The sequence below is a fragment of the Schistocerca cancellata genome, chromosome 4, assembly GCF_023864275.1.
Source record: "Schistocerca cancellata isolate TAMUIC-IGC-003103 chromosome 4, iqSchCanc2.1, whole genome shotgun sequence".
Lineage (NCBI taxonomy): Eukaryota > Metazoa > Arthropoda > Insecta > Orthoptera > Acrididae > Schistocerca > Schistocerca cancellata.
In genome coordinates, this window is record NC_064629.1 from 780,138,006 (window position 1) to 780,157,086 (window position 19,081).

The 19,081-nt window shown below is 40.5% G+C and overlaps 1 protein-coding gene across 3 annotated transcripts in view; it reads left to right on the forward strand.

The window, feature by feature from the left end:
* LOC126184636 (annexin B9-like) overlaps nt 1-19,081 on the forward strand; it is a 106,539-nt gene that overhangs the window by 30,797 nt on the left and 56,661 nt on the right. For all 3 annotated transcript variants that reach the window (XM_049927111.1, XM_049927110.1, XM_049927109.1), the window contains exons 4-5: nt 2,297-2,501; nt 9,237-9,316. In XM_049927111.1, coding sequence (XP_049783068.1) covers nt 2,297-2,501; nt 9,237-9,316 — 285 coding nt within the window. The remainder of the gene's footprint in view (nt 1-2,296; nt 2,502-9,236; nt 9,317-19,081) is intronic.

Sequence of the window (19,081 nt, forward strand, 5' to 3'; positions counted from 1 at the left end):
CGACCACTGGAAAATCGCTGAGGCAATAGCAGCACGGCTGGTGAATGTGCGACCACGGAGAGTGTCTTTCATTGTTGGAAAAAGCCAAAAGTCACTAGGAGCCAGGTCAGGTGAGTAGGGAGCATGAGGAATCACTTCAAAGTTGTTATCACGAAGAAACTGTTGCGTAACGTTAGCTCGATGTGCGGGTGTGTTGTCTTGGTGAAACAGCACACGCGCAGCCCTTCCCGGACGTTTTTGTTGCAGTGCAGGAAGGAATTTGTTCTTCAAAACATTTTCGTAGGATGCACCTGTTACCGTAGTGCCCTTTGGAACGCAATGGGTAAGGATTACGCCCTCGCTGTCCCAGAACATGGACACCATCATTTTTTCAGCACTGGCGGTTACCCGAAATTTTTTTGGTGGCAGTGAATCTGTGTGCTTCCATTGAGCTGACTGGCGCTTTGTTTCTGGATTGAAAAATGGCATCCACGTCTCATCCATTGTCACAACCGACGAAAAGAAAGTCCCATTCATGCTGTCGTTGAGCATCAACATTGCTTAGCAACATGCCACACGGGCAGCCATGTGATCGTCCGTCAGCATTCATGGCACCCACCTGGATGACACTTTTCGCATTTTGAGGTCGTCGTACAGGATTGTGTGCACAGAACCCACAGAAATGCCAACTATGGAGGTGATCTGTTCAACAGTCATTCGGCGATCCCCCAAAACAATTCTCTCCGCTTTCTCGATCATGTCGTCAAACCGGCTTGTGCGAGCCCGAGGTTGTTTCGGTTTGTTGTCATACGATGTTCTGCCTTCACTAAACTGTCGCACCCACGAACGCACTTTCGACACATCCATAACTCCATCACCACATGTCTCCTTCAACTGTCGATGAATTTCAATTGGTTTCACGCAAATTCAGAAAACGAATGATTGCACACTGTTAAAGTAAGGAAAACGTCGCCATTTTAAGTATTTAAAACAGTTCTCATTCTTGCTGCTGGCGGTAAAATTCCATCTGCCGTACGGTGCTGCCATCTCTGGGACGTATTGACAATGAACGTGGCCTCATTTTAAAACAATGCGCATATTTCTCTCTCTTTCCATTCCGGAGAAAAAAAATCGGAGGCCTTAGAACTTGAATGCACCTAGTATACACATGCACAGTGTCTGGAGTGCAGTTTGGCAGGTGAACTTGGTTAGGGTGGGGTTTGTGTTGGATGGAGGTGATAAAGGGGAGAGAGAGAGAGAGAGAGAGAGAGAGAGAGAGAGAGAGAGAGAGAGAGACTCTGTGTTACTTGGTAAGTGAAGACATATTGTAAGTAATTGAATATTGACTTGCAAATAACAAATGTGGTATAGCAGAGTGTTACTAGTTAAATAGTTGTTTCACGATATGTGGATATTATCTGAATAGCTTTAAGAGATGACTCACTCGTGTACAGATGAAATTGGCCATGCCAATCTAGATGCGGATTGAAGTCCATCATTGCCAATCAGTTTAAACATGTCTAGTAATTAGACAATTGTTGCAGTCCACTCTGGTTGACACACATCCAATCTCTTTGCATCTTGCTTAGCATCTGTCTTTGATTCTGTACTTTTAGTTATGTGGTAAAATGTAGTGCTTCTTAACGTTTCACAACACTCGGTTGTTACAAATACTGGGTGCCAATATGAAGTTAAAGCTATTGACGGATTGCCAGTGTGGGCTGTAATTATCATATGGAAGTGAAGCTTGGTAGATATGCTAATTCGTTAATGTGAAAACTGTTTCTGCTGGGAAAATATTAGTTCCAATTTTGGCTGCCAGGTTCAAATCTGGTGCTGTACACTGTTTCTATGATGGTACAACATCCACTCTGTCATTTGAGAAGCCGTAGTGGTTAATAATAAAATCACAATTATGCCTTTTTTTCTTTTGTTTGACCTTTTCTGACCATGTCTGGTTCGTAATCCATTACAGATAGAAACATTTCTGTACATCTTTCTTGCATTCATAGCGCCAAATTTGCACCTGGTGGCGAAGAACAGAACTAATTTTTTTTCCAACATAAATCGCTTCCACATTAATGCATTAGCTTATCTACCAGGCTTTGCTGCCATACAGTAATTGCAGCCAACTCTGGAGCTGTGTAATTAGCTGCACCTTAATTGTAACCACCCAGCATAATCTTTATGTCCTTGTTTACAGATGAGACAATATAGTAATTTTTTCTTCATTTGTGGTATGTATAAATCCTTGTTTAGTATTACATAACTAGTAATTTTTTAATTTTTTGTTAATACTTGTAATGCTCTTCCACAGGATTTAATATCAAATTTAAAAAGTGAACTGAGTGGGAATTTTGAGAGTGTCATTATTGGACTGATGACACCTCTGCCACAGTTTTATGCTAAAGAATTGAATGATGCAGTCAGAGGCCTGGGGACAGATGAGGAAGCTATTATTGAGATAATGTGCACACTAAGCAACTATGGAATACGTGCAATTTGTTCAGTCTATGAGAAAAGTAAGTGTAATTATTCAATTAAATATAGCAATACTGGATAATAATCATCGGTCCAAACAACACACGTCAATTGTCTACTGTTGTTGTTGCACATTTTTGCTTTAAACTGTTGGTAAATGAGTGACTTGGTCTTGAATCTATTTATTTATTTATTTATTTATTTTGATCCAACATCAACTGATTACAAAAAAAAGTTTTTTTGTTCCAATCTTCTGGATAAGTCAGAGCCTTACTTACTAGGGTTACATATTATTGGCTGGCACTTTTATCTACACAACTTTTTCTAAATTTAGTTCAGAGAACAGAGTTACATATATGGACTATACATAAAAAATTGTTATTGCCATACTTAGATTAAGGAATTTACAGTTTGTGACATAGTATTTATATCTGACATTCAAGTATTTACAGTTTGTGGCACAGTCTAAGATCTGAGATTACATATATTTTTAGATAGATGGTCTTCCATGATACGAGTTTACTAAATCAAGAAACTCATCTATTGAATATACAGGATTGTTTAAGAGCCATAATTTTAATTTCGTTTTTAGTTTTGTAATGGGCAATTTGGAGATATTAGGATGGAAGCAATTCAGTAGTTTTATGCCTGCATAGTGAGGGCTTTTCTCATAGTGTTGTTCTATGAGAGATGATGTGGGGTCTCTCTACTTCTAGTGTTGTGATCGTGTACTTCTTTATTAAGTGTTTTGTTACTGTTTACTGCCATAATGATTATCTTCAGCACATACAGGTTATGAACAGTTAGTATTTTAAATTCTTTAAACAAATTTCTGCAGGACTCCCTGGCACATTTCTTTCCCATAATTCTAAGTGCCTTCTTTTGTAAGATAAGTACACTTTTCATATTGCCTTTACTGCTGGATCCCCATACCTCTATCCCATAGCTTAGATGGGATTCAAATAGTGCAAAATATATTTGCCTCAGTGATGATGTTACAAAAAGGTGTCAGTTTTCTTAGGACATAAATGGTAGTACTTAGCTTTTTGCAAATATCATTCACCTGATCAGACCAGTTTAACTCCGCATCAAGTGTCAGGCCAAGAAATTTGATAGAGTATTGTTTTTTAATGTATTCGTCACCCATTAAGATTTGGTTTTCATGAGTTTTTTGCCTCCCAAGATCAAATTCAATATAGACAGATTTATGTGTGTTAAATTTTAGTTTGTTTTCATTAAAATACTGCAGAATTAAGCCTGCTGCAGTATTGGATTCCACTTCGAGCTGTGAATAGCTTGGATTGCAGCATATTAATGTGGTATCGTCTGCAATTAAGATAGCTGTTGCATGGTTTGTTATTCAGAGGGGGGGAGGGGGGGAGGAGAAGAATATCATGGTTGATTATAGCAGCTCATTATGTTACACCTGAAAGTAAGTGTACAAAATATTTGATATGTTCTGCCTTCTAAAAAAATTTCATTTATTAACTTGTTGTAGGAACATTCTTGTAGAATGTAAATACTTTGGATTAAAGGAGACCACTAGCCGAAAAGCTGAAGCATTGAGTTGTTGACAGGTGCACAATGTTCGTCCATCTGGCACCATGTAGTGGGCATAGCAGGAATCACAATATGCCGGCTGTGGTTTAAATTGCTCAATACGCCATCCAGACTGTTCAGTGTGCTTGACTGCACAAGTTTGGCAGTCAACAGTTGTGGCACTGTTAGTTAGGTAAGCCCATCCACCATGGCAATGTCGTACCACATTGGATATGGAAAATAAATTTTTAATTGTCCTGAGGCCAAAAACCACATCAAAAGCAAAATGAGATTGCTTTCTGATTGTTGTGAGACTGACGCAAGAAGTGTTCAACATGGTATTCATCGTTTTCTGCCACAAGGTGAAATCGGTAAACAACATGTCCACAGTGGATCAGAGGGCCTTGAGGGTCATATTCACAATGTCTTACACACTGTGTGCCTTCAATACAGCTACATTCCTTCTACATCTACATCTACATGGTTACTCTGCAATTCACACTTAAGCGCCTGGCAGTGTGTTCATCGAACGATTATCATACTACTTCTCTACCACTCCACTCTCGAATGATGTGTGGGAAAAAGGAAAACCTAAATCTTTCTGTTCGAGCTCTGATTTCTCTTATTTTATTATGATGATCATTTCTCCCTAACTAGTTGGGTGTCAACAAAATATTTTCGCATTCAGAAGAGATAGTTGGCAATTGAAATTTCGTAAATAGCTCTTGCCGCAAAGAAAACCGCCTTTGTTTTCGTGAGTGTCACCCCAACTCGCATATCATATCAGTGACACTCTCACCCCTATTGCACGATAACACGAAATGAGCTGCCCTCCTTTGCACTTTTTTGATGTCCTCCATCAATCCTACCTGGTAAGGATCCCATACTGCACAGCAATATTCCAGCAAAGGATGGACGAGGGTAATGTAGGCTGTCTCTTTAGTGGGTTTGTCGCATCTTCTAAGTGTTCTGCCAACAAAGTGCAGTCTTTGTTTCACTTTCCCCAGAATATTATCTATGTGGTCTTTCCAATTTAAGTTGCTCGTAATTGTAATTCCTGGGTATTTAGTCAAATTGACAGCTCTTAGTTTTGTGCGATTTATCGACCCAAAATTTATCAGACTTCCTCTAGTACCCATATGGATGACCTCGCACTTCCCTTTGTTAAGTGCTAATTGCCACTTCTCGCGCCATACAGAAATTCTCTCAAGATCATTTTGTAATTGGAATTGATTGTCTGATGATTTTACTAGAAAGTAAATTACAGTGTCGCCTGAAAACAATGTAAGGGGGCTGCTCAGATTATCACCTAGATCATTTATATAAATCAGGAACAGCAGAGGGCCTGTGACACTACCTTGCGGAATGCCAGATATCACTTCTGTTCTACTCGATGATTTACCGTCTATCACTACGAACTGTGACCCCTCTGAGAAGAAATCATGAATCCAGTCACACAACTGAGATGATACTCCATATGCATGCAATTTGCTTAATAGTCGCTTGTGAGGAACAGTATCAAAAGCCTTCTGGAAATATGGAATCAATCTGAGATCCCTTGTCAACAGCACTCATTACTTCATGGGAGCTAGCTGTGTTGCACAAGAATGATATTTTCTGAACCTGTGTTATTCTTCAAAGTGATTCATAATGTTCGAATACAGTATATGCTCCAAAATCCTACTGAAAACTGAGATCAGTGATATGGGTCTGTAATTCAGTGGGTTTCTCCTATTTCCTTTCTTGAATATTGGTGTGATCAGTCACTGTTCTTGTAAAAGAGCTTCACCAGCAGTGGGTGATCCTTCGGAGACAGTCCTGCTGGGAGTCTTGGATGCAATCTGGGGAATAGTTGTGTGCCAGACTTGTGTTGGTGTGCATATTATTATGCTTAGAGCACTATCCATTGGTAAAATTTTCATTAAATTTTGTTTTGTTCCATGATGTTTCAACCTCTGTCAATAATATGCTATTGAAATTTGATACCAATCTGCACAGTGGTTCTCTTTCTACAGCATTTTGAAACTGGAACTTTAATTGTGAACACTCTGTGTGTGTGTGTGTGTGTGTGTGTGTGTGTGTGTGTGTGTGTGTGTGTGTGTGTGTTTTGCTGTCTGAATCGTCACACTCATAAAGATGGACATCAGATGCAGAGTTGCTAGACGATTCTTCTACTTTACATTTTGAATAACTTTTTGGCTACTTTATTCTTAACTTCGGCTGCTGTTTTTTTTTTTTTTTTTTTCTGTTAAGATTCTTGTACTGTGACTAGTTTCACTTTCCTGGCATCACCTTCTGGAGGAGTGTCAGCATGGTGGTGAACTGATAAATCATACACCCTACAGGTGTTTGTGTCGTACAGGACGAGAGCTGTTTTCCTGAAGGCATTCACAGATGCTTCCATTATTACTGCTCAGTTGCAAGCTGCCCCAAATAACCTGGCTGTAATGGGGTGACAACGTCACCTGGGTTACTTGCCAACCATGTTTCTCCCTCTCAGGCATAGTAAGTTTTCAAGGGCCCCATAAATTCCAGATAAAGTGGCTGCATTTTGTGTGTCGAGTGAACTGGCAAACATACAGTATGAACACTGTTTTATGTGCTTTGCCTGATACATTAGTGTTCAGTGTGGGAATAATGTCCATCAAGAATCAGGATGATAGGGTCATCTGATGATTGCTTTGCAGTGTTCACAAAATGATCAAACTACTAAGTAAAGTATGAGCCTGCATTCAGCCACTTGGATGTCGTGCTGTTATTGATCCTTCAGGTGCACCATCAGTCAAGTTCTGTTTCATATTCTTCCTTGGGAAGATGATTAGTGGCAGAAAATAATGGCCAGCTGCTTCCATACAAGCCACAACTGTGATGAGATTTCTCCTTTCTGCTGATGTCAAGGCAGCAACTTGTCTCTTCCCTTTCATAGTAATAACCTTGCTGAACAGATGTCACCTCAGTTTCAGCAACATTGAAGGCTCAGTGTGCATTATGGTTGACTTCAGGTAGTGTAGATTCACAAATATCAAAAACATCTCACCACATTTTGTGGAGTAAAAGCTTTCAGTATTGCTGCTGTGAGACCCTGAGTAGTTCTCATTGGCAGACTGGAATGTCTCTTAAAGGAAAACTTGGAGCCATTTCTTTCCTGCTGAAGCTCTTCTAAACTGAAGGGACTCCTTGGCCTATTCATTATAGGTAACTGGAAGGCCATAAGGCCTTACTTCGTATGTCCTTACATTTAACAGGATGAAATCATTCTTCCATTGCAAGGCAGTATTTCATAAGATCATCTTCAGTTGAGGTGACAAAACAGGCCTACCAAAATGAACCTCCATTAACTCCTCAGATGTAAGAATTTTATTCTTAAAGTGCCTTTCCAGCCTGTGTTTTGGTCAGCAAAAAGTTTTAAGGCTTTTAAGTGCTCGATCTTGCTGTTCGTCACACATGTAATGGCACAAACCATGGCTTCTTTATCTCAGGTTTCCTTCTAGGTGCCAATGCCACCTACACATAGTATGTGCAGTAATTAGGAATAGTCGCCATAACACTTAAACTGTTCTAATTTTATTTGATATATTATTTTTTATAAATACGATGAATCTAGTTCTTTGAATATGGAGGAATATTGATTATCTTATGAATGAAATGCTGCCAAAGTAAGAAGGTCCAGAAAACTTGCCTAGTTTCCACTTGCAGGACCATTCAAAGACTCACCATTCATGGTACTTAAATAAAATAAAAGTAAATGCAAATTTTATTATTTTACTATAATAAATGTAAAAAGTGTTGTCTTTTTTATTGTGTTATTGTATAAGCTATGTATAAGAAATTCTGGGAGGAGTAGTTCCCCAATACGCGATAGGTACCTTAATATGCGACACTATCGCATATTTGAAATCGTGCCATGTTGCACAAACAAGTCTTGCTCTGCTAACAATGTTACTTTGAAACAAACATAATTGTCAATAATTATAGGTAATTCCATCACAAAAACAACAATAATAGTACAGTAATATCCACTTAACTCTGAACACAAATATTTACTTAGCACCAATGCCACAAAAACTTCCTACATTATAAATTTTATAATGGCCTCTACACACTGTCTAGCTCAACAATGATGTACTCAGCACTATGTCGTCCTTGAACGTGCTAGACTTCTTTTTTTAAAAAAAAAAAAAAAACTCCACCAGAGTTCAGCAAAGTAGAGGTATAGCGCATTAGGGAAGTATTGCATAATAGGCACCTTAATGTCAAATGTATCTGTCAGCTCACATGACACTAGTTTTCATATTGTGTGGACCAATTATCTTTGAAGCTGACACCAACGCAATGGGACAACAGTCATAAAACTTATGAGTTAGTTAAACAAGACTGTTACTAAGTATAGTTTCATCACCATGACTTTATGCTTATTGCATGTCACCATTAGAAATGGTCACATAGTCAGTTATTGTTTTATAGTGATGAAGTTTCTTGGATGTATGGATAGATGACACACTTAAATAGGTTATTTACAGGTGAAAGGTAATAAATAGTCTATGTAGCTTGTACTACACATTTGATGAACTGAGTACTGTGTTTCTTGTTGCAGAAATGCTCGTTCTTTTCTGTAAAAGGCTTAGAGTACCAGATGCAAACAGTGTGCACTTTATACATAATGATATGTGAAAAAGTACTCTATGCAGTATCTATTTTTCATATTAACATAACCACTGTTTTTCTCATAGCCATGGCGTGTGTGAATAATTAGTATTTTATTAAATGTTTAATGTAATCCTTACATTTTGTAATTTTGTGACGTTCAAAATGTATCTCATATCTGCATGTCATCACAGTGAGAGATTTCTCAGGTTCAATAAATAACCTTTTGTTGTTTCTGGCTCTTTGGAGGGTTAAGGCCTTCAGAATAATACAGGACATCATTAAAATAATGAAGATGTGTGTGACCATGAAGTAATGTGTTGGGCTTCTGAGCCTCATGTGAAACTGTGATCCCTTGCAGATCTAATGATTAACTGTCAGTTGCTGACAGAGGGCTTCCATGTCAGACAATTCATTTTTAACAAGATAACACAGCAGTTAAGTCTGTCATTCTTGCAAGTGTTGAACTTTGAATTTATTTTTGTGTGCATTTCGGTACATATGTAACATTGTGTACATGTTGATTGTTCTTATATTTATTATAATGTCCAGTGTATTAGTTTTTATATACATGTAATTCTATACTCTTTCAGTGTATGGAAGAACCCTGGAACATGATTTAAAAGACGACACCTCAGGACACTTCAAGCGTTTCCTTGTATCTCTCTGTATGGTGAGTACATCGGTAATATTTTAGAATGTGTCAATCAGTAATCTGCTTTTTGAATTTTGAGTTCACTATTGAAATAATTAAATGATCTTACAAGTGAAAAGAAAATGACAAGAAAATGACTGCTGACATAACTGTCAAAGACTTTGAGTACTATCCATAATTGGAGTCATAAAAATATGCTAATCATGTAGTTTATAATGAAGTTTAAAAAGTAACTGTAAGCTATTTAGATCACCCTCACAATTCATTATTCACAGTTGTGAATTATGATAGTGATCTAGATAGGTTAGACTTAATTCTTGGAAATGCCCACAGGAGGAGCTAAAATATGCAACAATGTTCTTTGTCACAGAATTAATGCAACTATATTAAATAGTTCTTTAGAGTAGGTCATGTCTGAATAGGAACTGAGAGAGATAGTGCAATGGGAAGATATGAAACTTGTTTTTAGGAGGACTGCAGTTTCGTTCTCTAGATTTGGGTTTTCCAGGAATTGCATTAGGCAAATGCTGAGATCGTTTCTTTGAAAATGGTACTACCAATTTCTTTTCCTATTCTTTTCCAATTGGAGCTTTTTCTCCGTCTATGACCTTTCCATTGACAGGACATTAAATCCTGATCTTCTTTCCATTTCCGCAAGGAAACAGGAATACCAACTATTGAAGTTTTTGGTAATTTTGACTGGATGTCTTGGGAAGAGGTGAAGGTGTCAGTCTGAACTGTTGAAAATCAAAACTAAGCATTAAATTGCAATGTGTTGCAAAGAAATTTGTCTGAACAATGTATCCTTGTAGTGGGAGTTGGGCACCCACACGACACATACACAGAGACATAAAATTTTTTACTAGTCTCATTGTGACACTTTGAGAGTAATAAGACTGGCATATAAATTAATTTTCAGTTCTGCGTGCACACTTTGTTGTGTGGCAGAGGGTGTTTCTAGCACCACTGTGATTTTCCCATTTCTGTGATCCATTCACGAATGCTGGGTGGGAAAGAAACTATTGATAAACCTCCATAGGAGCTCTAATTTCTCTGATTATCTTGTTGTGGTCAGTTTGTGAGATGTAAGTGGGAGGAAGTAAAATGTTGCTTGACTCATTTTGAATTAAAATGGTCACACTCAGAATATCAACAGTAAACGTATTTCTGGTACACAGTACCTATATTAAAATGTCTTGTGTTGAACATTTCTGTAATGCTCTTGTGCTTGGTAAACAATCCCATGATGAAATTTTCTGTTCTTCATTGGACTTCCTCACTCTTTTTTTTTCAATCCTAGCTAGTAAGGGTTCAATACTGATGAATAATAACTAATAATCAGGCAAAAAAGTGGTGTGGATCCCCCCCTCCCAATGAATCTCAACCTGGCAGCAGCTTTTCTCACAATTCGTTTCATGTGGTCATTCCACTTTAGGTCACTTCAGACAGATACTCTTAAGTGTTTCGCAGTACTTATTATTTTCATTCATTCTTTTGCCAATAGCGTAATGAAATAGTTACAGATCTCTTTGCCTATTTATGTGCAGTGCATAAAACTCATTTCCCTTACGAATAAATTGCCAGTTCGTACCAGCCACCTATCTTCTGCAGGTCTTCTTGCAAAATGCTAGAGACTTCTGACTTTCCAACCTTCATATGGATGATAGCAATGTCCGTGAAAAGCCTCGCAGAGCTTCTGACGTTATCAACTAGATAAGTTATCTTGGCCACCCCAGATAACTTTTTTTGTCCAGAAGCAAAATAATAAATGTATCAAGGAAGTGTTGTTTAGCTACCATGAAAGCATTAACCAACATGATTACCATTCTTGTATCTTTGTTCATGAAGAAGGTATGAACAGCAGTATGTATTTTTTTAAAACCACCCTGTATTTTTAATTTCGTAATCTGCTTCCTCTCCTCAAGAAATGTTCAAAAACATATCATGTATTCACATAAATGTAGCATTCAGCTTGGTAAGAAATAGAGGGAGGGATAATGGGGGGGGGGGGGGGGGAGGAAGGGGATGGGTGGAGCAGGTGGACAGAGAGGGAGGGGTGTGGAGGAGGTAGGGGGGTGGAAGAGGTGGAGATGGACTATAAGAAAATTAGAATGAGCACATACCCGTGCAGTGCTTGGGTACTTGGTAGCGTATCACGTCAGGGGCTCAGTATTCCTTCGCTGGGTACAGGCATGGTGATCCTAGGGTTCCTGAGCTGGGGACTGATAAATGCCACCAGTCCTCTGTCACTGTAAGCTCTGGGCATGCTTCAGCAACCACCATGCATCATGGCAGTGGAATGTTGTGTGTCTCAGGGAATGGGGATCATGGCTTGACTGCCTGGATTGCGAGGATGGAATAAGCCTCCATAAAAAACCCTTGATCTCAAGGTGTGTTGCACACTGGTGAGGTGGAACAGTTGTCTCCGGCAACCTTTTGGAAAACTGCCACACATCAGTTGTATAAGGCTTACACAGGCATGTGGGGCTCTGTCTGAGTGGACCCTTATTTCCCTGTCTACTCATGGGACCAGCATGGATCCTTCGAAATCTTCTCTTCCTCCTTCCAGAGGAAAGGGTGGGCTGCTGGTGGATACCAGTACTCATTCAAACTAGAGGGCTTGCGTAGCCAGCGCTCCAGACTTCAGAATTACACAGACATTGTCAGTATTGAGTAACAGAAGGTATGCTGGTGGCCAGCATTTATTTCTTATAACCAAATGGAAAGAGAGGAGGTTTGAGAAAGTGTCACCTTTGTACAAACAAAAAGGTTTAGAGGGAATTGATGGAAGTTTAAAACCTGTCAAATGCTTGTCAAATAGCCCCCTGCTGGTAGAAACATCTAATTCCTAACAAGTGAAGAACATTCAGGTAGCTCAGTGCTTTGGGCAGTATGCAATAGAAAGGGAACTGCACAACACTGTGAAATATAGCAAAGGTGTTGTGACTTGCAGGGCTCTGGTTGACATTCCCCAAGAAGAAGTGAAAGCTGAGTGGTCCCAGAATGTGTCATTGATGTACATAACATAATGAAATGGGTGGATGGTTGTCTTGTGAAACTGGACTCATTGATACTGACTTTCAGCAGCACAAAGCTTCCAGAGCACGTTAAGGCTGGTTTCCTCCCACCTCACCATGTGGCCTTATTTTCCTAATCCAATGCACTGTTATACATGCCAGTGCTTTGGGCACACCACCTCAGGTTTTAAGAGAGCAGCAACTTGGAAATGTGATAAGGTTGTCCATGAAGGTGCCGGTTGTTCATCTCCAAAGTGCTCTGATCATCACCCTGTCTGTATTAGGGACTGCAGTGTCTTTCTTGAAGAAAAGAAGATACAGGATATGAAGACAAATAAAGATATCTCATATGGAGAGGCCAGAAATATTGATAAAGCCATGAAACCCCCAAAGTTTGCTACCTCCTTTTCGTCTGCTCTTAAACAACCAGTTCAGAAGGCCAATGCAGCTACCCAAATGGAGGATGCTAGTGTCAGCACTAGCACCTGTATTTGCCAGTGCACTTGTGCCACCACAATTCCTTCAAAGCCTACCCTTCCTCCCAAAACATCAGTCAAGTCTGTTGTCGCTAATGTCGCAGAGCTCCCTGCTCCTCCAAAACTTTAGTTTGTCCACGGGTCTTGTCCAGTGGTCTCACTACCACTGCCCCGGTATTGGTTCTGAAGTATACCCAGGACAAAAAAAATCAAAAGCCAAGTATCCAACACCAACGGAGTTGGGGAAATAAACAGTTAGACAATGTTAATGTCATACTATCTGGCATCACTCGGACTCTGGTGGAACTAATGGACCTTGATGTCGAACTGGGGCAATCATCTTGCCCCAAGACTGAGGCCCCACCCATTACGGGCTCCCTTCCCCAGTGGAAAGACAGGGTGAAAGTGCAGCCCCAGTGATAGATGGCTCCCGTATTACAGTGGAACTTTAGTGGGTTTAGGACCTGTATAGAACTAAAACTGCTAGTGTAGGAATGCCCCCTATGCCTGTGTTTGCAGGAAACACATTTTAAAGCCACTGACACTTCTGTGCTATGCGGCTATATCCTTCACCGAAAGGACGACTTGACTGGGGACAGAGCTGTGTTTGTCAGTAATGTGCACCCCTCCTCTGCTCTCTCTCTGGCTGTTGACCTGCAAGCAGTTGCTGTCAAAATTCATGGTGTCAGATGATCACTGTTTGCTCTCTGTATCTACCTCCCCAAGATGTAAAAGACTGTGAGGCTTTCGTAGATCTTGTGGAACAACTCCCACAACCATTTCTTCTGTTGGGAGACTTCAGTGCCCATCGTGTCTTGTGGGGCTCGACCTCTACTTGCCTTGGGGGGCCAGGTTTTGGAGAGCCTCATGATGTCTAATGAGCTGTGCATACTCAACACAGGTACTCACTCATTTCTGCACTGCTACTGGGTCATTTTCAGCCATCGACCTCTCTTTCTGCTCTCCAGCCCTCTGACTGTTCAATGGGAGGTCATTGATGACCTTCATTCCAGTGACTGCTTCCCACTCCTCATTCATCTACTGGATGGAGCACTACCTGAAGGGAAGCCACCAAGATGGATGGTCGGCAGCACTAACTGGACGCGGTTCAGCCAGCTGGCTGTGTTTGAACATTGCAACAGCATCCAGGAATGGATGGACCATATCACATGACTGATCCATGATGCCACTGACTTATCTATCCCAAAGTCCTTGGGTCATCTTGAGAGGTGACATGTACCTTGGTCGACAGGTGAGTGCTGTTCAGCCATGTGGGACAGGTGTACGGCTCTTCAACATGTTAAATGCCACACAACAGCAGACAACCTCATAGCCTTTAGAGTCACAAAAGCCAAGGCTTGATGCATAATTAAGGAGAGCAAGAAAAGGTCATGGCAAGCATTCCTGGACTCTGTCAACCATTCCACTTGTTCTACGAAAATATGAGAAAACTTCAGGAGGCTTTCTGGTAAATGCAGTTGTTTATCAATAACAGCACGTGGAGCCATCTCTCAGATGCTGGTGGAGAATTTTGCACGAACTGCTGCCAATGCCAGCCAGGATCAGTGTTTTGTCACTATGGTGATACTGTAGAGAGGGGAAAATTGCACTTCAGATCCAACAATTCTGAGACTCGTGATACTGCACGGCTCTGTTGGTTGCTCTGTCATTTTCCCAGATCGTGTCCTCAAGGTCCACCTGCATCAAGAATTTACTGTCTTTGACACAGGAATATATGCGATCTTGCGGACACTGGAGCAGATGAGATGGTCTTCCAGTGCTAAATTTGTCTGTTCTGATTCCTTGAGTTCGCTTCACTGTCTCCAACATTTGTACCCAGTGGGTCAAGTAATCCAGGATGCTCTTTGCCAACTACAACAGCTGGGGAAGGTGTCATTCTGCTGCATAACAGGACACATGGGTCTTGTGGGGAACAAAAGGGCAGATCTAGCAACCTCAATCATTTCAGTGTACCATCCCCCTGCATGCTATCGCCTCACTGTTGAGGTACCAAGTCATGTGTCAATGGGAAGACGAGTGGCTGGAAGTGACAGACAGTAAGTTCTGTGTAGTAATGCCCACAACTCGACTGTGGCGTACATCTTTCCAGCCTTCTTACTAGTCTTCCGAGAGGCCCTCCAATGTGTGGTGCTTGAGCCATGCAGATAAGTGTGTGCCACATTTTATTGCACTGTGTTTTATTTTCCAACCAGTGGGCTGTGGCGGATTTTGTTGATGGATCTGCACTTTATTTTATGTAACGTCCAAACAAACGTGGTTCAAGTTTTAAAATTTTGTGGATTGTCCAAGATTTTAGGGAGATAGTTTTAATGTATCAACAGGGTGACTTGCTCACCCAAGTTTTTTTTTGTAAGTAGTCAGCCAGTCACATTTCCCTGTGCTTTCCTTTAGCTCTTCTGTGTTTTGTTTTCTCTGAGTTTTAATTTCATCTACAGCTTCTTTCCCTCTTTCTAAGTTGTTTCAGCACATGTGAAGTGATGATCCTGTGGTAATTTAGAGTGCACGAGTATGCAACAATTTTAGTTTATCTCCACATCAGTTTTTTAATGAGTGTAAGGGTGCTGATGACCTCGGCATTGAATGCTCATAAGATCCAAACACACACGCTAGCATATCATTGAAACATTCAAAGCATTAAAATTCGGAGCACCACGGGCAGTGAGTGAAGGCTCATATGCCACAATCACAGTTTCTAGTGTGATTGTAATTAGGAAAAGCAACCTCGTTAATGCTGCTAAATACCTCAGCATCTGGTGATAATTTTGCCTCAAACCAAGCAGATCAAACCATTTGCTCAAAAGCTGGAACCAACAACTGATTATGAATCTAAGTTTTTATTTTATTTATTGCATCAGTTCTACTTGTGATTTCCATTTGCTGTGCGATGAGAACAGGGCACTTTTGTAGTGAATGAACATAATGCTTCACTTGCCAGTATAATCATATGTTGTAGGCTTGAAAAAACAGCATACACTTCAGTGGAATTACTTTTAATGAACAAGGTGATATTATAGTTTCATGAATAACCAGTCTGTTGTATAAGGAGAGTGAGCTTTGCCGATCCTGCAAGTCAACAATGTACAGAAACAGCTCCATTTGTACATAAAGTACAAAACTTTTTCCAAAATTTGATGATAAATTTCTTTGTTTTAGTTGGCCTACAGCTATTTCTTTAACTTTCTCGCCTCAAAACAGTGTTGTCTTAAGAGAGATGTGATACCCACATTCTGTTCAATCCTTACTTACAATGAAATCGAGGGTGAATTGAGGAATTTTAGTGGAAGTTTAAAGTTGAAACAATCTTGCTATTCCCAATAATTCATCAAATGTGCACTTGTCTTGGGTACTGATGTATTTGGTGACAAGGCACTGCCAAATTCCATTTTTCCTTTTGAAAGAATAGGTCCCGGTGTTTAAGGCTTTGTATTCAAAATTTCCCCCAGAAATGAGGCTGCTGCAGCCACTGCCCACTGTTACTTTGGTTGTGTAGTAACTGCACATCCATTGTTTCTAGCCTCTGTAAAAAAATAGCTAATTTTATATTTAGCTCTAGTGGATCCTCTGCTTGTCACTTCAGTCCTCCATTGCAATAGTTGTTTAGTACTGACGAGCATGCACAGTTGCAAACAGCCCAGTGGCTGGAAAACAGCTACCAACAGTTTTTGTTCTTCTCCAAGAAGTCAGCAGAAAAGGCAGTGCTCAATTAAAACAATAATGTGTACACAACCACCACAAAATTGGGAAAGCTCACAAAAGATACCTATCATCAGGTTTTGGACTAAGTTTTCATATGGAAAAGTTGAGGCATTTCTGTACATTATTCACGTGTGGATTGGGCAAAGCTATCCTGCCTCACACGATGGCCTGGTTGCCCATGAAAACAGAGTATTGAAGAGTTAATTAAAAGCAATTCTGCTGAAGTATAGGCTGTTCTCTCAACCTTACGATACATACTTTCACTGACAGGTGAAGAGTTAAATTCACCCATTACAGATGTGCCATTTGCCACTGCACAGAAAACGTAAATCACAAATGGAAGTAATGTAACTGATGCCTGGATCCTTAATTGATTGAAGGCTCCAGCTTTCAAGAAAATTCGCAGGTATGTTTGGTTTGCCACAAAAATTGTCGCCATATCGCAAGGTACTTAGCAATGTTAACATGGTTCCTTTTGCTAACAATATTTGCACCAAAAATGTGACTGTGGCATATATGCCTTCATGCATTGCTTGTGGAGCTCTTAATTTTTGAGGCTTTCAATGTTTTTATGGTATATATCACCCTCAGGAATGCAGTGGCTTTCTTGAAGTATAAAAGCAAAAAATCAAAGCAAAAATTGAAATGCTGGAATTTATATATTTGTCATGTTCAATTACTGTTAACTGTGTAAGGTTATGTAGGATTTGTGGTGTTGAAATCTACTTTTAATTAGAAATGACATTCTTATTTCTTTTGTCACTAAGATTTTCTTTCCTCATTCCACCCACAAATTAAGTGAAGGGAAAAAGACTGTCTGTATTCTCCCATACAAGCCCTAATTTCTCTTATCTTTCCTTTGTGGCACTTACTCGAAATGAATGTTAATGGCAGTAGAATCATTCTACAGTCAGCTTTAAATGCCATGTCACTAAATTTTCTCACCAATGTTCCCCAAAATGACTTGGTGCACAGCAGAATTATTTGGTTGCACAGGCTTAAAAATGTTATTTAACATCCACCTGGTGAGCCTGGAATGGAATAAGTCGGAGCTGAACCAGACAGAAATGCATACAGTGCTGTACGGCTTAGCAAGACACTGTAAGAAAACACTTTGTGACTCCGCATCTGAGCACTGCTGCAAAGGCAAACATTGACAGACTGAGCTTGATGGCCTGCAATCATTATTGAAATTACCAGAGTGAGGTAAAAAGTGCTGACGGGTCTGATAAATGTGGACAAATATACTCATGTGTCCAGAGCCTCAATGTTGTAGGCGAGGCTCAGACTCTATAAATAATACAGCTTTTGGAGCACAAGAACGCATCCTGTCATATTACCATTCTGTTCTTTTCTAAGAACCAAAGGGAATGATGGTCTAATGAGTTTCTGAGAAATCACGATGAGCTGTTTGATTGTGGCCAGCCTGCTACCTGCTTGCCAACTTACACACTGAGGCAGCCAACAGTGATCAGCGATGCATACCATAGCCGTGTCCAGCCAGTGCTGCCTACTGGGTCATCGCCAATGAGAAGGCTGGTGTGCAACCTACCCCCCCCCCTCCCCCCCCTCCCCCCCCCCTCCCCCGTTCAGTCATTGGGGTTGATCTACAAACTGTCATATTCACACAGACCAGCCATGGTGCATCTGCGCACCCTCCTGGCCAACTCGAGAGCATCTGCTGCAGCCTTGGTTGATCCATACTGGGTGACCAGAGCTTCTCTGCACAACAACCAGCATCTGGGACCACAGTTTGTGGATTCCACTTAAGTGCATGACAGAGCTGTGTTTGAGAGCGCTGAGACGGTAGCCAATCTGGGTCACTGCAGTACATCTGGCGGGTTACACCCACCTCGCCCGCTATTGTCATCAGCACCACACGCATCTGAGCCACTGACCTGTGGCTGTGATGTCACAACATGCTGGCAGGGCGTCAGCATTCCTTCGTGGGACGTGCACCCATGTCCCGCCACTATCTGCAGCTTTGAAGAAGCCATACCTTTGTAAATTTTGCTGGATCAGTAAATGTATTTACAGATGATGCCATATGACTGACACGTCCAGGCATGCACTGGACAAATCCCCCTCACACTTTAATAGACCTTATCATTACAGTGCAATCTGTAGCTCTGATGGACTTCGTCGGTGTCGGAACGTGGTTCTGGGTCACTATGGAATGTTACTTTCATGCCAGGGATTTCCATTTGAATTCCCAAAATACTTGTATGATGATTGAACCTACTAGTAACAAATCTAGCAGCCCACCTTTTGAACTGTTTAGATATTTTTCTTTAATTTGACCTGTTGGGGATCCAGACAGTTGAGCGGTATTCAAGAATGTCACACTGGTGTTCTATATGCGCTCTCTCTACAGATTGCAAAAAAAAATTAAGCCAAAATTCTCCTAATAAACCAAAGTCGACCATTTGCATTCGCTATTATAGTCCTTACAAGCTCGTTCGATTTCATATCGCTTCCCAATGTTATGCCTAGATATTCAATCAATGTGATGTTGAGCAGCACTGTAGTCAAACATTACGGGATTGTTTTTTCTTATTCATTTGCATTAACTT